The sequence below is a fragment of the Hylobates moloch genome, unplaced genomic scaffold, assembly GCF_009828535.3.
Source record: "Hylobates moloch isolate HMO894 unplaced genomic scaffold, HMol_V3 SCAFFOLD_10, whole genome shotgun sequence".
NCBI lineage: Eukaryota > Metazoa > Chordata > Mammalia > Primates > Hylobatidae > Hylobates > Hylobates moloch.
In genome coordinates this window covers 107,953,682-107,974,971 of record NW_026652285.1, presented here as the reverse complement: position 1 = coordinate 107,974,971, position 21,290 = coordinate 107,953,682, and the positions used below count along the sequence as shown (strand labels likewise).

General features: G+C 44.6%; 1 protein-coding gene across 4 annotated transcripts in view; it reads left to right on the top strand.

Moving 5' to 3' along the window:
- CAMSAP1 (calmodulin regulated spectrin associated protein 1) overlaps positions 1-21,290 on the top strand; it is a 94,470-nt gene that overhangs the window by 33,695 nt on the left and 39,485 nt on the right. The window contains exons 4-6 of one of the 4 annotated variants that reach the window (XM_058445161.1): positions 7,092-7,172; positions 9,790-9,849; positions 11,026-11,167. In XM_058445161.1, coding sequence (XP_058301144.1) covers positions 7,092-7,172; positions 9,790-9,849; positions 11,026-11,167 — 283 coding nt within the window. Of the gene's footprint in view, positions 1-7,091; positions 7,173-8,265; positions 8,299-9,789; positions 9,850-11,025; positions 11,168-21,290 lie in introns of those variants that run through there. The other 3 variants (XM_058445162.1, XM_032165623.1, XM_058445163.1) reach the window with 3 other exon arrangements.

Genomic DNA, 21,290 nt, shown 5'->3' with positions numbered 1-21,290 from the left:
TTAATATACCTGCGATCTGTAGTGACAATGTCCTGTTTGTTTCCTGAGGTTGGCAATTTCTTTCATTTTTCTTTACCTTGATTAGTCTGATTTATCAACTTTATTAATCTTCTAAAAAATCTGCTTTTAGTTTTTATTTTCTCTATTTAATACTTAATTTCCTTTTACCTTTATTATTTTGTATTTTGGGTTTAATTTGTTATCCTTGTCTAGTTTTTTAAGGGGGGAGTTAGTTATTGAAGCCTTTTTTCATTTTGAAGACAGGTATTTAAAGCTGTTGATTCCTCTCTAAGCAGCACTTTAGCGTGCATTATATATTTTTATAGGCCATGTCTTTCATCATTCTCTTTAAAATATTTTGTTTCCCCTGTGGATTCTTGTTTTATCACTGGGTTATCTAGAAGTCAGATGTTTAATTTCCAAATACTTAAAGAGAGGTTCTAGATAGCTTTTTGTGTTGTGATTTCTGGTTTAATTCTGTTGTCAGGGAACATACTGTGTGATTCTCATCCTTTTAAGTTTATTGGGACTTAGGGTCCGCAACATGCCTTACACTGCAGAATGTTTAATATGCATTTGAAAAGAATATTCTGCTGTTTGAAGGTAGGGTGTCTTCAGTGTCAGTTCAGATTGGTTGTTGGTGGTGTTTGCGTCTCCTTTACCGTTTTCCTGTCTTTGGTCCTATTAGTAGGTTAATCTGAGAGGAGGGTGGAAGGTCCTGAGCTGTGTGCTTGTAACCCACCGTTTGGTTCTGTCAGTTTTTACTTTGTGTATTTTCAAAGTCTGTTATGTTTACACGTACTCAAGTTTTTGATATTAGTTGATGAATTAACCCTTTTGTCATTATGAGATGTTGCTTTTTATCACTGGTGGTAATCCTTGTCCCAAAAGTCTACTTCATTTAATGTGGGTGTGGATTCAAGAGTGCTTGTGAATAGTGGCTGCATGGTGTATGTTTCCTTCCTTTCACTTTTAACCTCTTGTTGTCTTTCTCTTTAAAGTGAATTTTTTGCAGATGCCGTGTAGTTGCTCTTGCTTTTTTAGTCATCTGACAATCTCTTGGAGTGTTTAAACCAATTGCATTTAATGTGATTATCCATAAGGCTTGGTTTTACCATCTGGTCTGCTTCTGTTTATCTCTTTTCTTTTTCTTCCCTCTTTTAAGGGTTATTTTGGATTTTTTTTTTTTTTAGTACTCCCTTTTATCCTCCAGTATTTTGTGGGGGCTGCTTTAGGGTTCCTGTCTACATCTTTAGACCATCACAGGCTGCCTGCAAGTCAAAGTGATGCCACTGCACAAGTAGCAGAAGATGCGTCTTTTCCTTGCTGACCTTTGTGTTGTCATTCATTTTACCCCAGCTGTGCTGTTTTGGCTTTCTTTTATCTTTTAAAGTATTTAAAAATTGAGAACAAAAGTCATTCATATTTATCCACATAATTTCCATTCTTGTTGTTCTTAATTCCTTTGCATACATCAAGAGTTTCACACAGTTTAGTCTCAGGATCTCTTCTGTTTTTTTGTTTGTTTGTTTGTTTCTTTGAGATAGAGTTTCGCTCTTGTTACCCAGGTTGGAGTGCAGTGGCGTGATCTCGGTTCACTGCAACCTCCCTCTCCCGGGATCAAGTGATTCTCCTGCCAGCCTCCCGAGTATCTGGGATTACAGGCGCCTGCCACTATGCCTGGCTAATTTTATATTTTTAGTAGAGATGGGGTTTCTCCATGTTGGTTAGGCTGGTCTCGAACTCCCGACCTCAGGTGATCTGCCCACCTCGGCCTCCTAAAGTGCTGGGATTACAGGCATGAGCCACCGTGCCTGGCCAGGACCTCTTTATAAATTGCTGTGGACCTCAGATAACTTACTTTGTTTTTTTTTTTTGGATAGAGCTGGGGCCTTGCTGTGTTGCCCAGGCCATTCTCAAACACCTGACCTCAAGCGAGCTTCCTGCCTTGGTCTCCCAATGTGCTGGGATTACAGGTGTGAGCCAGTGCGTCTTGCCAAACTTGTAAAGAAAATTTTAATCTATCAATGTTTGCCATACTAGAAGTTAAAAATCAGAAAGTTTAAAAGTATTTATTTAAAAATAACAGTAAGTTGATTTCATATTAATACTAACAATGTTTTAGTGAAAAATGACTATTTTTCAAAACAAATTAGAAGGGGCTGTGTGTGGCTCACATCTGGAATCTCAGCACTTTGGTAGGCTGAGGTGGGAGGATTTCTTGAGCCCGGGAGTTCAAGACCATCCCCGACAACATAGTGAGACCTCATCTACAAAAATTATTAAAAATTAGCCAGGCATGGTGGTGTGTACTTGTAGTCCCAGCTGCTTGGGAGACCGAAGCAGGAAGATTGCTTGAGCCTGGGAGATTGAGGCTGCAATGAGCCGTGATCGTGCCACTGCACTTCAGTCTGGGTGACAGGGTGAGACCCCATCTCAAAATAAATAAATAAGGAAGATGGCAGTATTTTACAATTTTGCAAGTGTCTTACTATCTGGCTTGCTAGAAAATAGCTGATTATCCTACCTACTTTTGCATTTAATCTGTTACAATATGTTGTTTTTATTGAAGTTCATGAACAAAATCTGGCTTCATGTAGATATATAATTGGAAGAGGAGATAGTATTTTCACAGTCTTTTCTGAGAAGTATGCAAATCTGTTTTTGCTATTACACCAAAGCTTGACAAACAATAGTTTCTCAAAGATTAATTATGTGGAATTTGAAACGATCATCAATTAATGTTTTTAAGAAATTGAGATATAATTTACATGCCATAAACTTCACTATTGTTAAAAGTGTACTACTCAGTGGATTTTTTTATTTTTTTATTTTTATTTTTGGAGAGAGAGAGACTCTGGCACTGTCACCTAGGCTGGCAGTGCCATGGTGTGATCTTGGCTCACTGCCACCTCTGCCTCCTGGGTTTAAGGGATTCTCCTGCCTTAGCCTCCCCAGTAACTGGGATTACAGGTGTGTGGTACTGTGCCTGGGTAATTTTTTTATGTTTTGTAGAGATAAGGTTTTGCCATGTTGGCCAGGCTTGTCTTGATATCCTGGCCTTCAAGTGATCCATCTGCCTTGGGCTCCCAAAGTGCTGGGATTACAGGTGTGAGCCACTGTGCCTGGCCTAGTCAGTAGTTTTTAATATATTCATAAGGGTGTTGTATTAATCTGTTTTCACACTGCCTAAAGAACTGTCCAAGACTGGGTAATTTATAAAGAAAAGAGGTTTAATTGACTCAGTTCCACATGGCTGGGGAGGCCTCAGGAAACTTACAATCATGGCGGAAGGGGAAGAGGCACGTCTTACATGGAGGCAGGCATGAGAGAGCAAGCAAGAGTAGGGAAAACTGTCTTATAAAACCATCACATCTTGTGAGAGCTCACTCACTATCACAAGAACAGCATGGAGAAAACCTCCCCATGATCCAATCACCTCCCACCTGGTCTCTCCCTCAACACGTGGGAATTATGTGGATTAGAGTTTGAGGTAAGATTTGGGTGGGGGCACAGAGCCAAACCATATCAGCTTTATAGTCATCATCACTGGCTAATTCCAGAACATTTTTACCACTCCAAAAGAACTCTGTACCTATTAGCCAGACCTCATTCCCTCCTCAGCCCCTGGCAACCCGCAGTCTACTCTATATCCATGGGTTTGCTCAGTCTGGACAGTTTTTATGAATGGTTTCGTACAGTATGTGATCTTCCGTGCCTGGCATCTTTCACAGAGCATGTTTCCAGGGTTCATCCGTGTTGTAGTGTATGTCAGAGTTTCATTCCTTTTTATGCCTGAATAATATTCCACTGTGTGCTTACACCTCATTTTGTTTATTCACTTATCAATTGGTGGGCATTTGCAGTGTTTCTGCATTTTGACTATTGTGAATAATGCTGATTTCACGCACAAGTTTCTTGTGTGAATATATGTTTTCATTTTTCTTGGGTATGTACCTGTGGTGGAATTGCTGGGTCATGTATTCATTCTGTGTTTAGCTTTTTGAGGAACTTCCAGACTGTCTTCCACAGCAGCTGTGCCATTTTACATTCCTACTAGCTGCATGTGAGGGTTCTAGTTTTCCCCATCCTTGCTAACATTTGTTATTTTCTGGCTTGCTTTTTTTTTTTTTTTTTTTTTTTTTGAGACTGAGTCTCGCCCTTTTGCCCAGGCTGGGGTGCAGCGGTGCGATCTTGGCTCAGTGCAACCTCTGCCTCCTGGGTTCAAGTGATTCTCCTGCCTCAGTCTTTCAAGTAGCTAGGATTACAGGTGTAAGCCACCACACCTGACTAATTTTTGTATTTTTTGTAGAGACAGGGTTTCGTCATGTTGCCCAGGCTAGTCTTGAACTCCTGAGCTCGAGAGATCCGTCTGCTTCGGCCTCCCAAAGTGCGGGGATTACAGGTGTGAGCCACCGTGCCTGGCTGTATATCTTCTTTGGAGGAATTCATACCCTTTGCCTATTTAAAAATTGGATTGTCTTTTTATTGTTGCGTTGTTCTTTTATAGATTCTGGGTACTAGATCAGTGAGTTTTTTATACTCTGTTATTACTATGGTAACCATTTCTGGTTCTTGCATTCTTCCTGGACCTTTTACCCACCCAGGGTTTTGCAGCTTCATGCTTTGGTCATTTGGAAGATTGTTTCACTGAGTTACGTAGATCTTCCAAATGTTGTCACATTTCATGACACAGTATCAAAACTTATATTCATTAATATCGCCAATCTTGGCTGGGCGCGGTGGCTCACGCCTGTAATCCCAGCACTTTGGGAGGCTGAGGCAGGTGGATCACGAGGTCAGGATATTGAGATCATCCTGGCTAACACGGTGAAACCCTGTCTCTACTAAAAATACAAAAGATTAGCCGGGCGTGGTGGTGGGCGCCTGTAGTCCCAACTATTCGGGAGGCTGAGGCAGGAGAATGGCGAGAACCCGGGAGGCGGAGCTTGCAGTGAGCCGAGATCATGCCACTGCACTTCAGCCTGGGCGACAGAGCAAGACACCATCTCAAAAAAAAAACAAAAAACAAATCTCATCAGAAAAAGCCTTTACATATTAGGAATTTATCTAGCTTTTGGTGGCAGAAACAAGTTTTCCAAAATTTAAATTTTTTCTGAAATTCAAATTTTATTACCGGAAACAAGTAGTTTTCCTTTAGTGACAGACATTCATTTAAAAGAAAAGCACTTCTTTGGTTTTGAGATGATGTCTTAACATGTTTGCAAATGTGAGTAACTGGTTTGTTAGTGGCTCAGCTTGTAACTCAGGTGCACAAGTGCATGTCCCGAGGTCACTGTTGTCATTTGGTCCACAGGAGAGGTGCTTTGTGCCTGCTGACCATGTGGTCATGGAGTACAAAACAAGTTGTACTATAAGGTAGAGATTTAATAAAATATTTTCCATCTATATCGTTTCCTTCAGCCTAAACAACTTCTTTTAGCATTTTTTTTTTTACAGGCAGATCTACTGAATTCTCTCAGCTTTTTCTTTTCTGAAAAAGACATTATTTTGCTTTCATTTTCCAAAGATACGGCTGGATATAAAATTTTAGGTTGACTGAACTTTCAGGTGAAAATATGGCTCCATTCTGTTGTGCTGCTGGGGATACTTTGTGGGATGAGGTGGGACTGGCTGACGGTTCTTGCTGCAACTTTTTAAGACACTGACTTTCAACCGTTGTCTGCAGCCTTGTCTCTGGTCTGAGGATGGGAGGCGTCTTGGGGGTGTTTGCAGGGCCCCTGCCTGGCATCTCTTCCCCAGCACTGGGGCTGTGCTGGCTCTGCTCTGTGTAGCTTTCCCTTGCTTCCAGGGTTCCCCTCTTTCCTTGTTTGTCCTGTGGATTTTCAGCTTTTAAATTATCTTTTCTGTGTTATTTTCACAGGGATCAGAGTTACAAGCAAATGTTTGATTTACTATGTTTAGTCTTCTTGATTTTTTGGTAATTTATAATTATATTTTCCTTTAAAATGTTAGTTTCATTAAAAATTTCAATTAATTTACATTTTAAGAAGGATGTGTTTTTACGTGGTGCTTTTTTAGTGGCTTCGACTTTCCTCCAAAAATATGACTGTTTCATGTTATGTATTGGTATTTTCATTCATTTTCTTGATTAGCTTTTCCAAAGACTTTTTTTTTTTTTTTTTTTTTTAAAGAGGGTCTTGCTGTGTTGCCTAGGCTGGCCTGCAGTTTTTGAGCTCAAGTGATCCTCGTGCCTCAGCCTTCCAAGTGGCTGGGATTACACGTGTGAGCTGCCACAGTCGTCCTTTGCAAAGGGCTCTTTTAATCATGCATACAAAACTTGGTTGTGGATTTAAATATCCTTTCTTCTACTTTCTCATTGATTGAATTTTACATTATCTATATAGATTTTTTTGTCTTTCTTTTTAGTTTTAAAAATACTTTTTCGTACTCCTGATTTGATGTGCATGGTGGACTCCCTTGTCTGTGTTTGATGACGAAGCATTCAGCTCCGTGCCTTTTTGTCTGATCATGGCTTTTACCTCGCCCCTTTAAGCACTGCTGAGTGTTTTTCTCCATACTTTATGATTGCAATTTTGATATTGAGTTAGTAGTTATAGGAGAGAATACTTAAATTTCTAAGAAGTTGAATTAATTTTTACGGGGTGTATAGTTAAACTTTTATAATTAGATTTGGTTTGGTATGATTTTTGCATGGTCTGGGATGTGTGGCCTGTCCTGTCACAAGTCAGGCTCTTTAGTGAGATGTCTCCACCAGACTGGTAAGTGGCGTTTGCTGTTGGTGTTGGAGAAGCTTAGCTGTTTGACAGTACTTGTTTGGTGAGTGACCACTGCCAAGATGTAGTGACTCTGTCCCGCAGTGACGGGGGAGCACTGCGCTGGCATTGGGGTGGGGGTCGGGGGCAGGTGGTTTCCTGGTGGTAGCAGGACCTTGTTGTGGATCATGTGGAATCCATGTACTTCTGTATCTGTGTAATTCGCCTAAACAATACCTATGTCTAGGAGTCAGAGGTAAATCAGGTGAAGTGGGGGTCTCTGGGGATAATTGTGGAGATACAATTGTGCAGGACAGCAATTACCTCTTTTAATGCATTTCTCTTCTACTTTAGGTAAATCTTAAAATGAGAGAGATAACAGAGAAAGAAGTTAAATTAAAACAACAGTTATTGGAAAGTCCAGCTCATCAAAAGGTAAAGGGTAAATTTAATTTTTCTGGAATGCACTAAGTTAATGTTGGTCCCAATTTTAAAGAATTCTGTTAGTTCCCACTAGTTGCTTATTCTCTATTTTTACTCACCAAAGAAGCAGCTAGTCTCTTGGATTCACCTGGTGGGCTGATTCTCCACACCTCAGTGACAGGTGACCACGGCAGCCTGTCCCCTGTCTCTCCCTGGGAAGGGGTGTTTTGTATTGCACTTTATGGTGGGTGAGGGTATTTGGGGGAATTGGGAAGCTTGAGTGAGGGACGTAGGGCCCACCTGGGTGCTAGCTTCCACAAGTCAACAAACAAGGGGAAAATTGCCTATTGCTAAAGATGCCCTCGAAAAGTCCTTAAATGGCCCATGAGGTGCAGCGTAGCTGGTGGTGTACCTGTGTGCCTGTGCCGTGATTCTGCTGGATGAACCCTACGTGCCTACTGAAGTGGCATGATGGCTGGGCTGCACCTTCAGCCATTAGCCTTTTTCTTCCTCTGACATTATTTTCTCTTTTGCAAGCACATGTGTGACTGAATTCACTCAGTTCAGTGCACACAAGATGCAGCCCGACCATCTATAAGGTCTTGCCTTTGAAGGGCAGTGTTCTGCCTTACCGTGTTCCTTCTTCCCCCTCCAGTGGCACCGGCCCCTGGCCATGCATTTGTTAGCTGGGTGGGCGTGTGAGTCAGGCCGCCTGGTATGCCTCCCTCATCTGGATCTTAAGCATTGAGTTTCCTCCCTGTTCCTCAGATGGTCATGTTTAACACATGGGTACAGACTAAGCACTAGACCCTTCCCGCGTCAGAGCTGACTTCTTGCCTTTTGGTACCCAGCCCATACCAAGTTTCCGAAGTATTCTTTGCTACTGCAAAGAATAGTGTTGTGGAGGTGACTCGTGATCTTCCACTTTAATCATCTGCTAATACAACATGCCTATGGCCACGTACACTTAGAAGACTTTGCTTACCAGAGGCTCTCCCGCCTCTGCCGTGTAAACGCCGTGGGGAAGTGTGTGTTACCTCGTCCACACGTGGACCTGCTCTGCTGATGCTCCTCTCCTGCCTTCCTTCTCTCGCTTCCTGAGCAGTCTCCCTCCAAGTGGTATTGGAAGTTAGTGCCTGTAAGTGAACCCCGAGCCGCCAGCTGCCATCTACAGAGCCATCCTGTCGCGATCACTTGCTTCCATTAAAAATTGCTCGCACCCAAAACTGTTTTTTTGTTGTTGTTGTTGTTTAAATGTCCCACCTTGGAGTTATTTATATAGTACAAGAGTTGGCCTGATTCTGAGCCGAATAGGCCTTGTAATAAGGCACTTTGGAACTCTTAAGTTACATTTTGCCCAGTTTCCTAGTTACTTCTTTAAGTGATCAACATGCATGTAATGAGAGGGCGTTCTCTTTTGTGATAGATACAGAGGGAATGAGAAGTGGTCTAGTTGCCCAAGTTACTCTGTATATTTTGTTCTTTCTGATGTTACCTTGCCTGACTGTGGTATGTAACATGACATCTGTTAGGAGCCATCAGCTGGGTGGTCCAGGTATGTGGGTGATGCACCTGGTGGACTAGGGCTGGAGGGCTGCAGAGAGGGGCTCTCACCAGCGTGTCAAATTCCTCTGTTCTCCTCCTCGGGTGTTGCAGCCACGCCTGCTGCCTCGGCCTGCATGGAGTGGGGAAGGGGCATTTCCTTATTCCCAGGCAAGGGTCTGAGTTAGGTCAGCCTGGCCACAGGCTTTCTGGAGTTAAGTGTGAATTTTCACATAAAAAGAAAAGTGAAAACAGCATTTGGTTTTCCAACCCTAGTTGTGCTCCACCTGGTGGCCCATTCTGGAAGCGGAGCCAGTTTGTTACCCAAGCCCCTGGGGAGAGTACTTGGTGCCAGTGGTGCCTTTCTTGGGAACTTTTGGATGCAGATCTTGCAGAGGGCTTTATGCGTACTCCATTAACTGCCTGTGTCCTTCAGTGTCGTTATTGGGCCCCTATTTTCCTTTGAAATCCGTCCTCGAGGCGATAGCAGTGGGAGTAAGCTGGGATACAGGGCTCCTTTGAGCAGCAGTAGATTCTGCTGCAGAGCTCACGGATCATTTTGCTTCTCTTGAAATATATTAATAAGAAGAAAGAGGAAAGCATTTTAAATCAATATAGATCTTTTAACTTTTTGAATCCTGAAGACTGAAGAGCTAAATATCAAAGCACTTATGTGATTTAGTCAAGGGCGCACAGACTTCATCTGTCCTACAGGAAGTGAGGTTTCACATGAGAGTTTATAAAAACAGAAACGTGTTACCAAGAGTGGTGGGTCCCTTGATGCTTTTTTATTAGATAGTTCATAACGCGAACTTTCCGACCCCAGTGTTCAGTAAACAGGTCAGTGAGGAGAAGTGTAGAAAGGCCTGGGAAAGACGGACAGATTTAGAGGTCTGACCTCAACACTGTACAGCCTAGAGGGTCAAAACACCCGATATGCAAGGCAACTATGCAAGTTCCTGGACTCTTATAGTTCAGGAGTGTTTCACCTGACCTTAAGCCCACCCCATCCATCTTTAATCAAGAAACCATGTGCTTTCCCGCATGCCTGTGGCCACCCCTCACGTGTCTGCTGTCTGTGTGGAAGCCTGGCCTGGCGCATGCTGTGGTGCACTGCATGCTGGAACCTGTGGAGTTTGCACGCGTGGTACAGTATGAGGCGGGTCACGTTTTGTAGAGTGTGCCATGGGCTCCGAGAAACAAGTTAAAGTGTGTGCTGAAACAGGTTTTATTGACATAAAATAAGCCTTATTGCTAAGTTTAAGAGAATGTGTTACAAACGTTTTTTGCTAAACATCAGTATTGATTATTCTACACGATGTACTTATTGACATAACAACTTGAAATTCTTGATTTTAGACAATTTCTCCTCAAGTTGATTCAGCTGCATGACTCTCAGAAATCAGTCATTTTTTATTGTAGATTGCGGGTTTTCTTCCTCTAGTTTGTATCGTGTATTTTCCTCCTGTGGAGAAAATGTGGTTGGCAAGAAATGCCATATTTTAAAGCTGTATTGTGGCTGTTAATGCAGAAAACACGAGTGTACTGCAGGCTGTTTGGCAGTGGGGCTGGGGCTGAGTGTCCTGCCCTCAGTGGCCTGTGTCTGTGCTCTTGTACGCTGACATGCACATACGGGCAGATCTGAGGGTTTGATGGAGCGCAGAAGGCCACACGTGTGGCTTCCTCTAAATGCAGAAACATGGAATCCTTGAGCAGACACTTGTCTTCTGGAGCACCTTGCATGGATTTCGTCTCCTGATGCTTCAGTGCCGTTAATAGGGTGGTGGTGGTTGTGTTATGAGAAATTTTGTCTAACCTGGCTTCTGAAATTTCTCAAACTAAATGGTAATGCTGTTTTGTGTTTTTCTTAATGACTGAGGCTAGTGATATTACTTAGAAAAGTAACAGTAACTTGGGTCTTCTAAGCGTCAGGATGTTCACCATTTAACTTGTTTCTCGTTAGTGTCTAGTGCGTCGGCTTTCGGTAGTGTAGGTGTGTGTTCTGTCTCCTTTCCCGTGTGTGCCTGCACTAGTGGCAGCCTCTGCTTCCAGGTCAGTTTAGAGTAGACTGGCTCTGGTATTGCTAGCAAGTAGTTGCTGTTACCCAGTGTAGCCATGAAGCCCAGCTCCTTGGATCTTGACATATATGTTCCAGGCAAAGTACGTAATCCAGACGTTTCTAACTTTTTCTAGATGATTGCAATTGTTCTCCATGTTGTCTATTAGGCGTTATGTTAATTCTCGGTCTAACAGTGTGCCTGTAACATATATGGTAGTGAAGAGACATCACATGCAGAGACCGTTTTCCTTTTATCAACTGCAGGTCCGCTATCGACGAGAGCACCTTTCTGCTAGGCAGTCACCCTACTTCCCGTTGTTGGAGGATTTGATGAGAGACGGCAGTGATGGTGCTGCTCTCTTAGCTGTGATTCACTATTATTGCCCAGAGCAGATGAAACTGGATGGTGAGTGGAGAATGCTTCCCTGAAAAGGCTTAAAAGAAAATTATAGTGTACATTGATCCACATATAAAAAAAAAAAAAAAGAGAGAGAAAGAAAATGGAATCCTTAATATAAATTGGGATGTTAGCCTATAGATGAAAAAATTGGGGGGTGATGTGCTCATACTTAACCTGCATTTTATCTCATGACAAAACTGTACTTTGAAATTAGCCAGGTGTGGTGGCGCACGCCTGTGGTCCCAGCTACTCGGGAGGCTAAGGTGAGAGGATCACCTTAGCCCGGGGCGGGGTGGGCAGGGGGTGGTGGAGAGGGAGAGAGAAATTGTACTTGAAAGTATTTGAGTAATGTGTGAAAGTATTTGTGACTTTACCTATGTCTCAGAATGGGTAGCTTTTGTAAATCCTTCCTCAATTGATTTAAATCACTTAGAACTTAGTTTGAGGATGGGAAAATTAATGCAAAATTGAATCTGTTTATGAACCATTTATGAACAGCTGCCACACGCTTGGTGTTGGGGACATTCCGATGACAGCGTATCTCCCTCCAGGTGTTTACACCCTAACAACGAGGAGAGAGAAAGTGAATGACTGTCACCAGCACAACAGTGGGTGTCTGGACAGGGGCCGGGGGAGCATGAATTCTGATTTAGGTTTTGCTAAGGACCATTCATTCTGAAGTAGGCAGATATAAGGCCAAGAGGTGCCCCCCAAACTAATATGGAAACATTTGTGTCAGACTTCAGGCGCCGGGTGGATTGAGCTGACATTGATCTTGTTCCTACTGAGGGTAAAAATGCTAGAAAATATAGTTTTTTAGACAAAATAGTTTCACAAATATATAGCTGCACTTAAAGGAAGAGGCTGGACATGGTGGCTCATGCCTGTAATCTCAGCACTTTGGGAGGCCGAGGCAGTGGATCACCTGAGGTTAGGAGTTAGAGACCAGCCTGATCAACGTGGCGAAACCCTGTCTCTACTAAAAACTAGCCAGGCATGGTGGCGCGTGCCTGTAGTCCCAGCTACGTGGGAGGCTGAGACAGGAGAATTGTCTGAGCCTGGGAGGCAGACATTGCGGTGAGCCGAGATTACACCACAGAATTCCAGCCTGGGCGACAGAGCGAGACTCTATCTTGAAAAAAAAAAGGAAGAAGGAGAGAGCCTCAGGTACCAGGAGACGGTCTCTGTCATTGAGTGAAAACTCATGAGTGGAGGACAGGTAGGTGCCCTGGGGCCCCTTGGGCCTGAGTCTCCATGTTCGTTTGGCCCTGGGCCTGTGTGCTGTCAGGAGCTGTGACTGGGACCTTTTGGGAAGAGGACTAGAAAACTCCATCTGCTGCCCAGGAGTGAACTGAGGAGGCCCGACAGATGCCCTGGGCTCTGGGGATGTGGAGGAGAAGCTCTTTAAGGAGGAAATGCAGCTCTTGGGTACACGGTGGATCAGAGGGCGGTTGAGATGTGTATCACCCATGTGGCGTGGGAATACCAGTTGAATGTTAGTGCCACAAGTAGTCTAGGACTAGTGAAGCTCATGGGCCCTGGCAGGGATAAAGCACAGCTTGGCTGTGCAGGGACGTTTCCATGAGCCAGGGCATGCTGGCTGCCCACTGAGGAGAACCCCTACTGGAAGACGAACTCTTTGAAAAATCAGAAACTACGCAAGGAAAGCAGGAACTGCAGCTGATTTGGCACCAAGACATGGGCGAAAGATAACAGGATATTTAAAATGATGAAGGACATTAAAAAGAGAACTAGACACCTTAAAGAAGATGGGGGAGGGGTCGGGGTCTTCAGCTGTACTGCGATTTTCTTCATCCTCCAGGTCTTGTCTTGGCACGCTTTTTTTTTTTTTTGAGACAGGGTCTTGCTCTGTCACCCAGGCTGGAATGCAACTGCGTGATCTTGGCTCACTGCAACCTCTGCTAACCAGATTCAAGCGATTCTCCCACCTCAGTCTCCCGAGTAGCTGGGATTACAGGCATCCGCCACCACACCCAGCTAATTTTTGTATTTTTAGTAGAGATGGGGTTTCACCATGTTGGCCAGGCCGGTCTCGAACTCCTGACCTCAGGTGATCCACCTGCCTTGGCCCCCCAGAGTGCTGAGATTACAGGTGTGAGCCACTGCGCCTGGCCATGGGACCTTCTTTTATGTGTTCATCTCTTATATTCTCCCTGTTGAGTTCTGGATGCTTTTTATTTTATTTATTTATTTTTTATGGAGACAAGGTCTCACTCTGATCATGGTTCACTGCAGCCTTGACTTCTCTTGACTTCTCAGGCTTAGGTAATTATCCCACCTCAACCTCCTGAGTAGTTGGGACTACAGGCACATACGACCATGCCTGGCTAACTTTTGTATTTTGTGTGTGTGTGTGTGTGTGTGTGTGTGTGTGTGTGTGTGTGTGTAGATAGGGTTTTGCCATGTTGCCTGGGCTGGTTTCGAACTCCTGGGTTCAAGCAATCTGCTTGCCTTGGCCTCCCAAAGTGCTGGGATTCCATACATGAGCCACCACACCTGGCCCTGGATGCTTTCTGAAGTCTACCTTCTAGTTCGTAAATTTGACTTTTCCTTCATTGTGTGCAGCCTGCCCTGTATGTCTGTTGGGGATCTTAAGACAGAATGAATTGCTAAGGATACAGGGTCATTGCCAATTATGATCATGTGAACAGTTTACAGGAAGGTGTGACTGTATTGAAGCTCATTATATGTAAGAGCAGAACATCAAAATGGATTTTAAAAAATGGCAGAGTTACGGCCAGGTGCGGTGGCTCACCCCTGTAATCCCAGCACTTTGGGAGGCTGAGGTGGGTAGATCACCAGGTCAGGAGATCGAGACCATCCTGGCCAACATGGTGAAACCCCGTCTCTACTAAAAACACAAAAAATTAGCCGGACGTGTTGGCGGGCATCTGTAGTCTCAGCTACTCGGGAGGCTGAGGCAGGAGAATGGCGTGAACCCGGGAGGCGGAGCTTGCAGTGAGCCGAGATCGTGCCACTGCACTCCAGCCTGGGTGACAGAGCGAGACTCCGTCTCAAACAAACAAACAAAATGGCAGAGTTACAAGGAGAAATGGACAGAGCCACATTGCTGACTTATGTAACAGAAACTGATTGATGAAGCAGATAATTTAGTAAGTCCATAGAGGACTTCAGGCTTCATCCAGTGCACCAGCCACTGTGGAATCTGCTAACTTACAGACAGTAAAGACAAACATGGGAGCCTTTATAGAACGTGCAGTCAATTAAGGCCACAGGTCAGACTGCAGAAGATCCCAAAGAATCAGTGCATTCTCCACAGTACAGTAAAGTGAGAACTCACCAACTAGAAGATGCAGCGTCTTCTCCTGCCTGTGAATTAATGATGGTTCATTTCAGGTGTGAATTTGACTGGATTGAGAGATGCCTAGGTGACTGGTGAAGCATTGTTTCTGGGTGTTTCCAGGGGAGATGGGTGTGAGTCAGTGGCTTGAGAAAGGAAGACCTGCCTTCAGTGTGGGCAGAAGAGGGGGACTCTCCCTCTCTGCTCTCTCTCCCTTACTGAGTGGGGCACCTTCTCTCGCTGTCCTTGGACATCAGACTCCAGGTTTTTTGGGTTTTAGACTATGGGACTTGCACCATGGCTTCCTGGGGGATTTTAGGCCTTTGGCCTTGGACTGGGGGCTGCACCATCAGCTTTGCTGGCTCTGAGGCTTCCAGACTTGGACCCAGGCATGCTGCCACCTCTGATTCACTAGCTTGCAGATGACCTGTCGTGGGATTTCTCTGTCTTTGTGATCATGTGAGCAAATTTCTCTGATTAAATCCCCTCTCGTATGTCCTACTGGTTCTGTCTGTCTGGAGAACCCTGACAAATGCACAGTTATTCTAAAATCTTAAAGATTGAGTGCCTGGAAGCCAGAGAAGGCATTTAAATATTTCATAGATCATAGGGGAAAGAGTAGTGGGACTTGCTAATGTGAGCTCAGCAGGGGCAGGGTTTTACCTGTTTTGCTCACTGATGTATCCCAGTCATCTGAAATAGTGTCTGGGGCCAGTTGGTGTTGAGTAGGTATTTGTTATTAGAAAAAGAACATAGAAGTAAACCCCAAAAAAATTGAAGGAAGGAGAAATGAAGGGCAGTTTTCTATCCATTTCTGTTAGTCCGAAGTCACTCCCAAGCAAGGGGAATAAGGAACTGAATTACAGATTCCATTTTGGATGAAACTAGGATATATCTGGACTCTGAACAAGTCCTCTAATGGAGAAGTAATTAAAAAAAAAAAAAAAAAGAGCAAAGTGGAGGAGGGGTGGGTGTCAAGCTGGGGAAGCAAAGAGGCTCATCCTATAGGACCCTGGACAGCAGAATGGAGCAACAAGGATGCTGGTGGACAGTAGTGCCTGGGGGTGGATTCCTTGAAAGTTGGTCTCCAGAGGGTGGATTCCTTGAAAGTTGGTCTCCAGCAATGAGAGCTCAGGTTCGCTTTGCTTCTGATGCCTTTCTCCTCACATGCCCTCAGTAGATGCGGGATACTCTTCAGGAGAACTGAGCCAGATAGGCTCGGGCCTCAGACCCCAGGTGCAGGTAGGGATGAGGTGACACTGAAATCATGGCTTTTGTGTAAAGTTCTTCATACCCGAAGGTGAGGCTGGTTCTCCTCCTGGTGCACCCTGCCCCAGAAGCCACCGTCTCTCTTGCTTGACTCCATGATGAAGACCTGCCCCACATGCAACACAGGGAAGGATTCTTCTCTGCAGAAATCGGCCTCAGGAAAAAGACTCACAGTGACTCACTCCTTACTAGGAGCGGCAGCCAAAGATTCCTGACATTTGAGGAAAGCCACTGACCTGAATGAGAACCCAAATCAACAGAGATGGTGCAGGTGAGCAGGAGAAAATGTTAGAGATGAGAGGGTTTGGACCTCAGAACCAACAACAGGACTCTAGGAAACGATGTCTGCAAGATAGTGGCACATAACTATATACAGAATCATCAGACTCAGAACAGTCGTTGGAGTGCTACAGCTTGTTTAGAATTCTCTGGCAAATTCTAAAGAGCCACCAAAAACCAGTTCTTGGGAAGGAAATATTTGGTTGCTAAGATGGGAGAGCCACTGAACTGCTAGAGGACAGAGTTGAAGAAATCTCCCAGAAAGTAGAACCAGAAAAGCAAAGAGATGGGAAATAAGGGAAAAAAGATAGAAAAATCAGGATCGGTCTATGAAGAAAGAGAAGAGAAAATAGGAGAAAAGAACTTAGTCAACACAAAATGTAGAAAAATGTCCCAAGGACATGAGTGGCAAGTAGGAAGGACCCACTGCGTGACCAGCAGGATTCCTGAAGAAGGGCCATAGCAAAGCATACCATGATGAGCTCCGGAACCCCAGGGAAAGAGGAGATCCCAAATAACTGTGGAGAGACCAAGCAGGTTACACACAAGGCAGGCAGCCCCAATGACACCAGGTTCCTCAGCCACAGTCCTGGAAGGAGGATGACTGGGAGGTGCCTTCCCAGTGCTGGGGAGCGTGCCCACGCACACCATCCGGAAGAGGAGGTGGAGGGAGGCTCAGGCTGAAATCCACAGTGCCAGCCTTCCCCTGGATGGGCCAGGAACGTGGGACAAAGAAACAGACCAGGAGGAGGCAGTTGGCCTGTCCGGCTCAGAGGCAATAGCATAGGCGAATAACTGAATAGGTGAATAACCAAGTATTAAATCCAGGAAAAATGAAGAGTTGTGCAAGGAGTGTAAGTAGAGATACTGTGTAGCCCAGCTGTGGAAGATGGTTACATAGTTATGGTGTACAGAGACTCAGTCTGGGTTTAATCACACATCCTGCTGTGTGGCCACTGGGGAGAGTGCTTGTCTGCTGTGACAGTGGGCTGTAGCCTTTTAGTGATAGGGTAGGGGATGGGGCTGCGTGTTCTCTTACCAAGGCCACAGGCAGGAGTGCAATGGGCAGTGATAAGGTTTGGCTCTGTGTCCCCACCCAAATCTCTTCTTGAATTGTACTCCCATAATTCCCATGTGCTGTGGGAGGGACCCGGTGGGAGATAATTGAATCAAAGGGTAGTTTCCCCCATACTGTTTCTCGTGGTAGTGAATAAATCTCACGAGATCTGATGGTTTAATAAGGGGAAACCCATTTCTCTTGGCTCTCATTCTCTCTCTTGCCGCCGCCATGTGACACGTGCTTTTCATCTTCCGCCATGATGGTGAGGCCTCCCCAGCCATGTGGAGCTGTAAGTCCAATAAACCACTTTCTTTTGTAAATTGCCCAGTCTCAGGTATGTCTTTATCAGCAGTGTGAAAATGGACTAATATAGGCAGAGACCTATTTCTCTTAAGCTTTTCAAAACAAATAGTTTGGCTTTTTTTTTTTTTTGAGACAGAGTCTCACTCTGTCGCCTATGCTGGAGTGCAGTGGTGCGATCTCGGCTCACTGCAAGCTCCGCCTCCCAGGTTCACGCCATTCTCCTGCCTCAGCCTCCCGAGTAGCTGGGACCACAGGCACCCGCCACCACGCCCCGGCTAATTTTTTGTATTTTTAGTAGACACAGGGTTTCACTGTGTTAGCCAGGATGGTCTCGATCTCCTGACCTCGTGATCCGCCCACCTTGGCCTCCCAAAGTGCTGGGATTACAGGCGTGAGCCACTGCACCTGGCCTTTTTCTTTTTTTTTTTTAAATTGAGATGAAGTCTCCCTTGGTTGCCCAGGCTGGAGTGCAGTGGCCCAATCTCTGCTCACTGCAACCTCTGCCACCACCTGGATTCAAGCGATTCTTGCGTCTCAGCCTCCCAAGTAGCTGGGACTACAGTTACGCACCATCACACCTGGCCAATTTTTCAGTATTTTTTGTAGAGATTGGGTTTCACCATGTTGGCCAGGCTGGTCTCGAACTCCTGACCTCAGGTGATCTGCCCGCCTTGGCCTCTAAAAGTGCTGGGATTACAGGCGTGAGCCCAGCCAGCTTCTTAAAAGTAAAATAAAAATTTTAAAATTTTGGCATGCAGCAATAGAAAAGAATGAGATCGTGTCTTTTGCAGGAATGTGGATGGAGCTGGAAGCCATTATCCTTCGCAAACTAACAGAGGAACAGGAAACCAAATACTGCATGTTTTCACTTAACACAGAAAAAGACCTGGCCAAATATGAAACTCTACTAAAAAACAAAAATTGCGGGGGTGGTGTGTCTCATGATTCATGCTTGAACCCGGGAGGTGGCGGTTGCAGTGAGCTGAGATCACACTGCTCCACTCCAGTCTGGGTGACAGAGTGAAGCTCCATCTCAAAAAAAAAAAAAAAAAAAAAAAAAAGTGGGAGCTAAATGATAAGAACTTAAGAACGCAAAGAAGGAAACACAGACACTGGGGTCTCCTTGAGGATGGAGGGTGGGAGGAGAGAGAGGAGCAGAAAAGATAACTGTTGGGTACTGGACTTAATTTCTGGGTGTTGAAATAATTTGTACAACAAACCCCTGTGACATGAGGTTACCTATGTAACAAGCCTTCACATGTACCCTCCCAAACCTAAAATAAAAGTTAACAAAAATTGGCAAATTTGCTGGGTGTGGTAGCTCATGCCTGTAATTCTAGCACTTTGGGAGGCTGAGGCGGGGGGATCATTTGAGCCCAGGAGTTCAAGACCAGCCTGGGCAACCTAATGAGACCCCAAAAATTAAAAAGTTAGCTTGGCCTGGTGATGTGTACCTGTAGTCCCAGATACTCAGGAGGCTGAGACAGGAGGATCACTTGAGCTCAGGAGGCTGAGGCCACAATGAGCTGTGATTGTGCCACTGTACTCCAGATGACAGAGTGAGACCTGCTCTCAAAAAAAAAAAAAAGTTTTGGCAAATTTAACAGCAAAAAGTGGATAAAGTAGAAAAATTCCAAAGTTCTAGAGAATATGTAAAACTAAAAGCTTATTGTTTTAAAGAATTAATAAAATAGATAATCTGGAAAGATTGATCAAGAATTCAGGTATAGCAGCTACTAAAATAAAAATACTGAGAATATTTGTGTGCCATATGTGTTTGAAATGTTAGACAAAATGGGCAATCTTCTTTGAAGCCAAAAGTGGTGGGCAGTCTAAATAGACCCATAACTACAAAAGAAACGGACTCAGGAGTCAACAAATACATCCACAGGGACCAACTTCTTCCTGGGGCATTTCACCAGACTCTCAAGGAATTGTCAGCTCCTGTGTTATGTCAAGTGTCCCAGATAATAGGAAAAGATGGAGTGGCCCAAAAGAGGGGATTATTCCCTGACACTGAGTAGGCTATGAGAGGAAATTCTAGGCTGGCTTTCCATGTTAGTATAGATTGAAAATCCTATGCAAAATATTAGCACAAATTGAACAGATTCTCTATGGTCATCTCAGTAGGAGCAGGGAATCACTTGTGGGCAGTCACTGCCCCCTTCTGATGATGGCTCTGGGCCTCATAGGGACTTGATTGGACCTCGTAGGCTGTTGACCCCACCCGTGGCAGGTGCAGTTCCAGTGAAGGCCCAGGAGCAGCGGTGCCTTCGTGTCCTGACGGAGCAGGTTCTCTGAGCCTGGCAGGAGGAAGGTAGCGGGAGCCGTAGCCAGGGCTGCCCTGTGCCCCTGCCCTGCACTGCAGTGCCCACTCCCTATGAGCATTCTCTTGTCATGTGAGAACTGGGAGGCATTTGCGAGTAAGTGCAGCAGAAAAGAGGTGAAGAAAATCCATGTGCTTTTCTATTTCTCTCGGGAGAAGACTGAAACAAGTGTTCTTAGATCCCCAGTCAGTATTAAAACTTGTGATTTCTCCAGATTGTTCTGTAAACTTGTCGCCAGTCCAGTAAATACTTTTGTCTTCACAGATATTAACAAGGCAGTGCAGAAATTCTCTTGGATTGTGTTATTTCTGTGTCTCTTTCAACCATTTGAGAGTAACACAGCAAAAGCTGGGAAAGCTAACGTTGGCACACAGATCCCCAGCCTGGTCCAGACTCGCTCAGCTACCCAGGAGCACCTGCTTGGCCTAGCGTCCCCTCATAGTTTCCCTTCATCTGGAGTCATTTCCAGCCTTTACCTGTCTTGACTCTTGATGTTTTCGAAGAGTAAGGTTGTGAGTAGTGGCCCTTGGTGTGTTTTTCTGGAGTTTCCTTGCAGTGTGTCCTCCCAGCGTGTCACCTCAGGGGCAAGGTACTGGGACATCTCCGTGTTGGTGACTCCAGCTTCACCTCTTGGTGCAGGTGGCATGTGCTGGCCTTCCCCACTTCTAAGCTTGCTGTTTTTGCTTTAGAATGCATTAGTAATTTGTGGGGAGAGGTTTTGGACTGTGAATACCACGTTTCTCATCAGACTCTCACCTGCTGGTCTCTCCACCCGTGGATGGCTTCCAGCCTCAGTGCATCTTCCCATCTTGTCAGCGTTTGCCCCACTTGCGTGCTTCTTTATTCATGTGTTTGTTTATATCTGGATGACCTCATGGATCTTACTTTATTCAATAGGTCATAATTCATTACTTTCATTATTTATTTTGTTGCTTAAATTGTCCCAGATTTTAGCTGAGTAGTTTTGAAGAGTAAGAATGTGCGGGGTATGTGCCCTACAAATACCAAATTTTGCTTAACTTTGCATTACCAAAAACAGTGTGGTTTTGGTTCCGGGACAGTCACATGGACCAGATGAATAAACCACATGTAGAACCGAGAAAAGAGATGCTTTGCAGGGAATCTGGTGCCTTTGAGGTGGCCTCACCGAGGGAGCCGCACTGGCTGGTCAAGAACATGGCGGCATTGACATCTCTATGGGAAAGTGCCGTAAAACCCCACCCCACCTGAGCCAGAAATACCCCTTCCTCCGAGTAAAGATGCAAACCTGAAAAGTAAAATTTAAGAATTTTGAGAAGATAAAGGAAAGTACTTTTATGATGTTTGTGTAGAGATGGATTGCCAAAATTATAAAAAGCACAAATAGAAAAGATTGTTAAATGTAACCATATTAAAATGTAAAACTTTCCTGTGACAAAAGCACATCATAAACAAAATGAAACGATAAACTGTACCCATTGAAAATATTTGCAGCATATGTGACCTGATGAAGGACTGTCATCCAGTCCTTTCGTAACCACAGTCCAGAAAGAATTCTAGAATCGGTAAGAAAAAGATGCACAGCCCAAG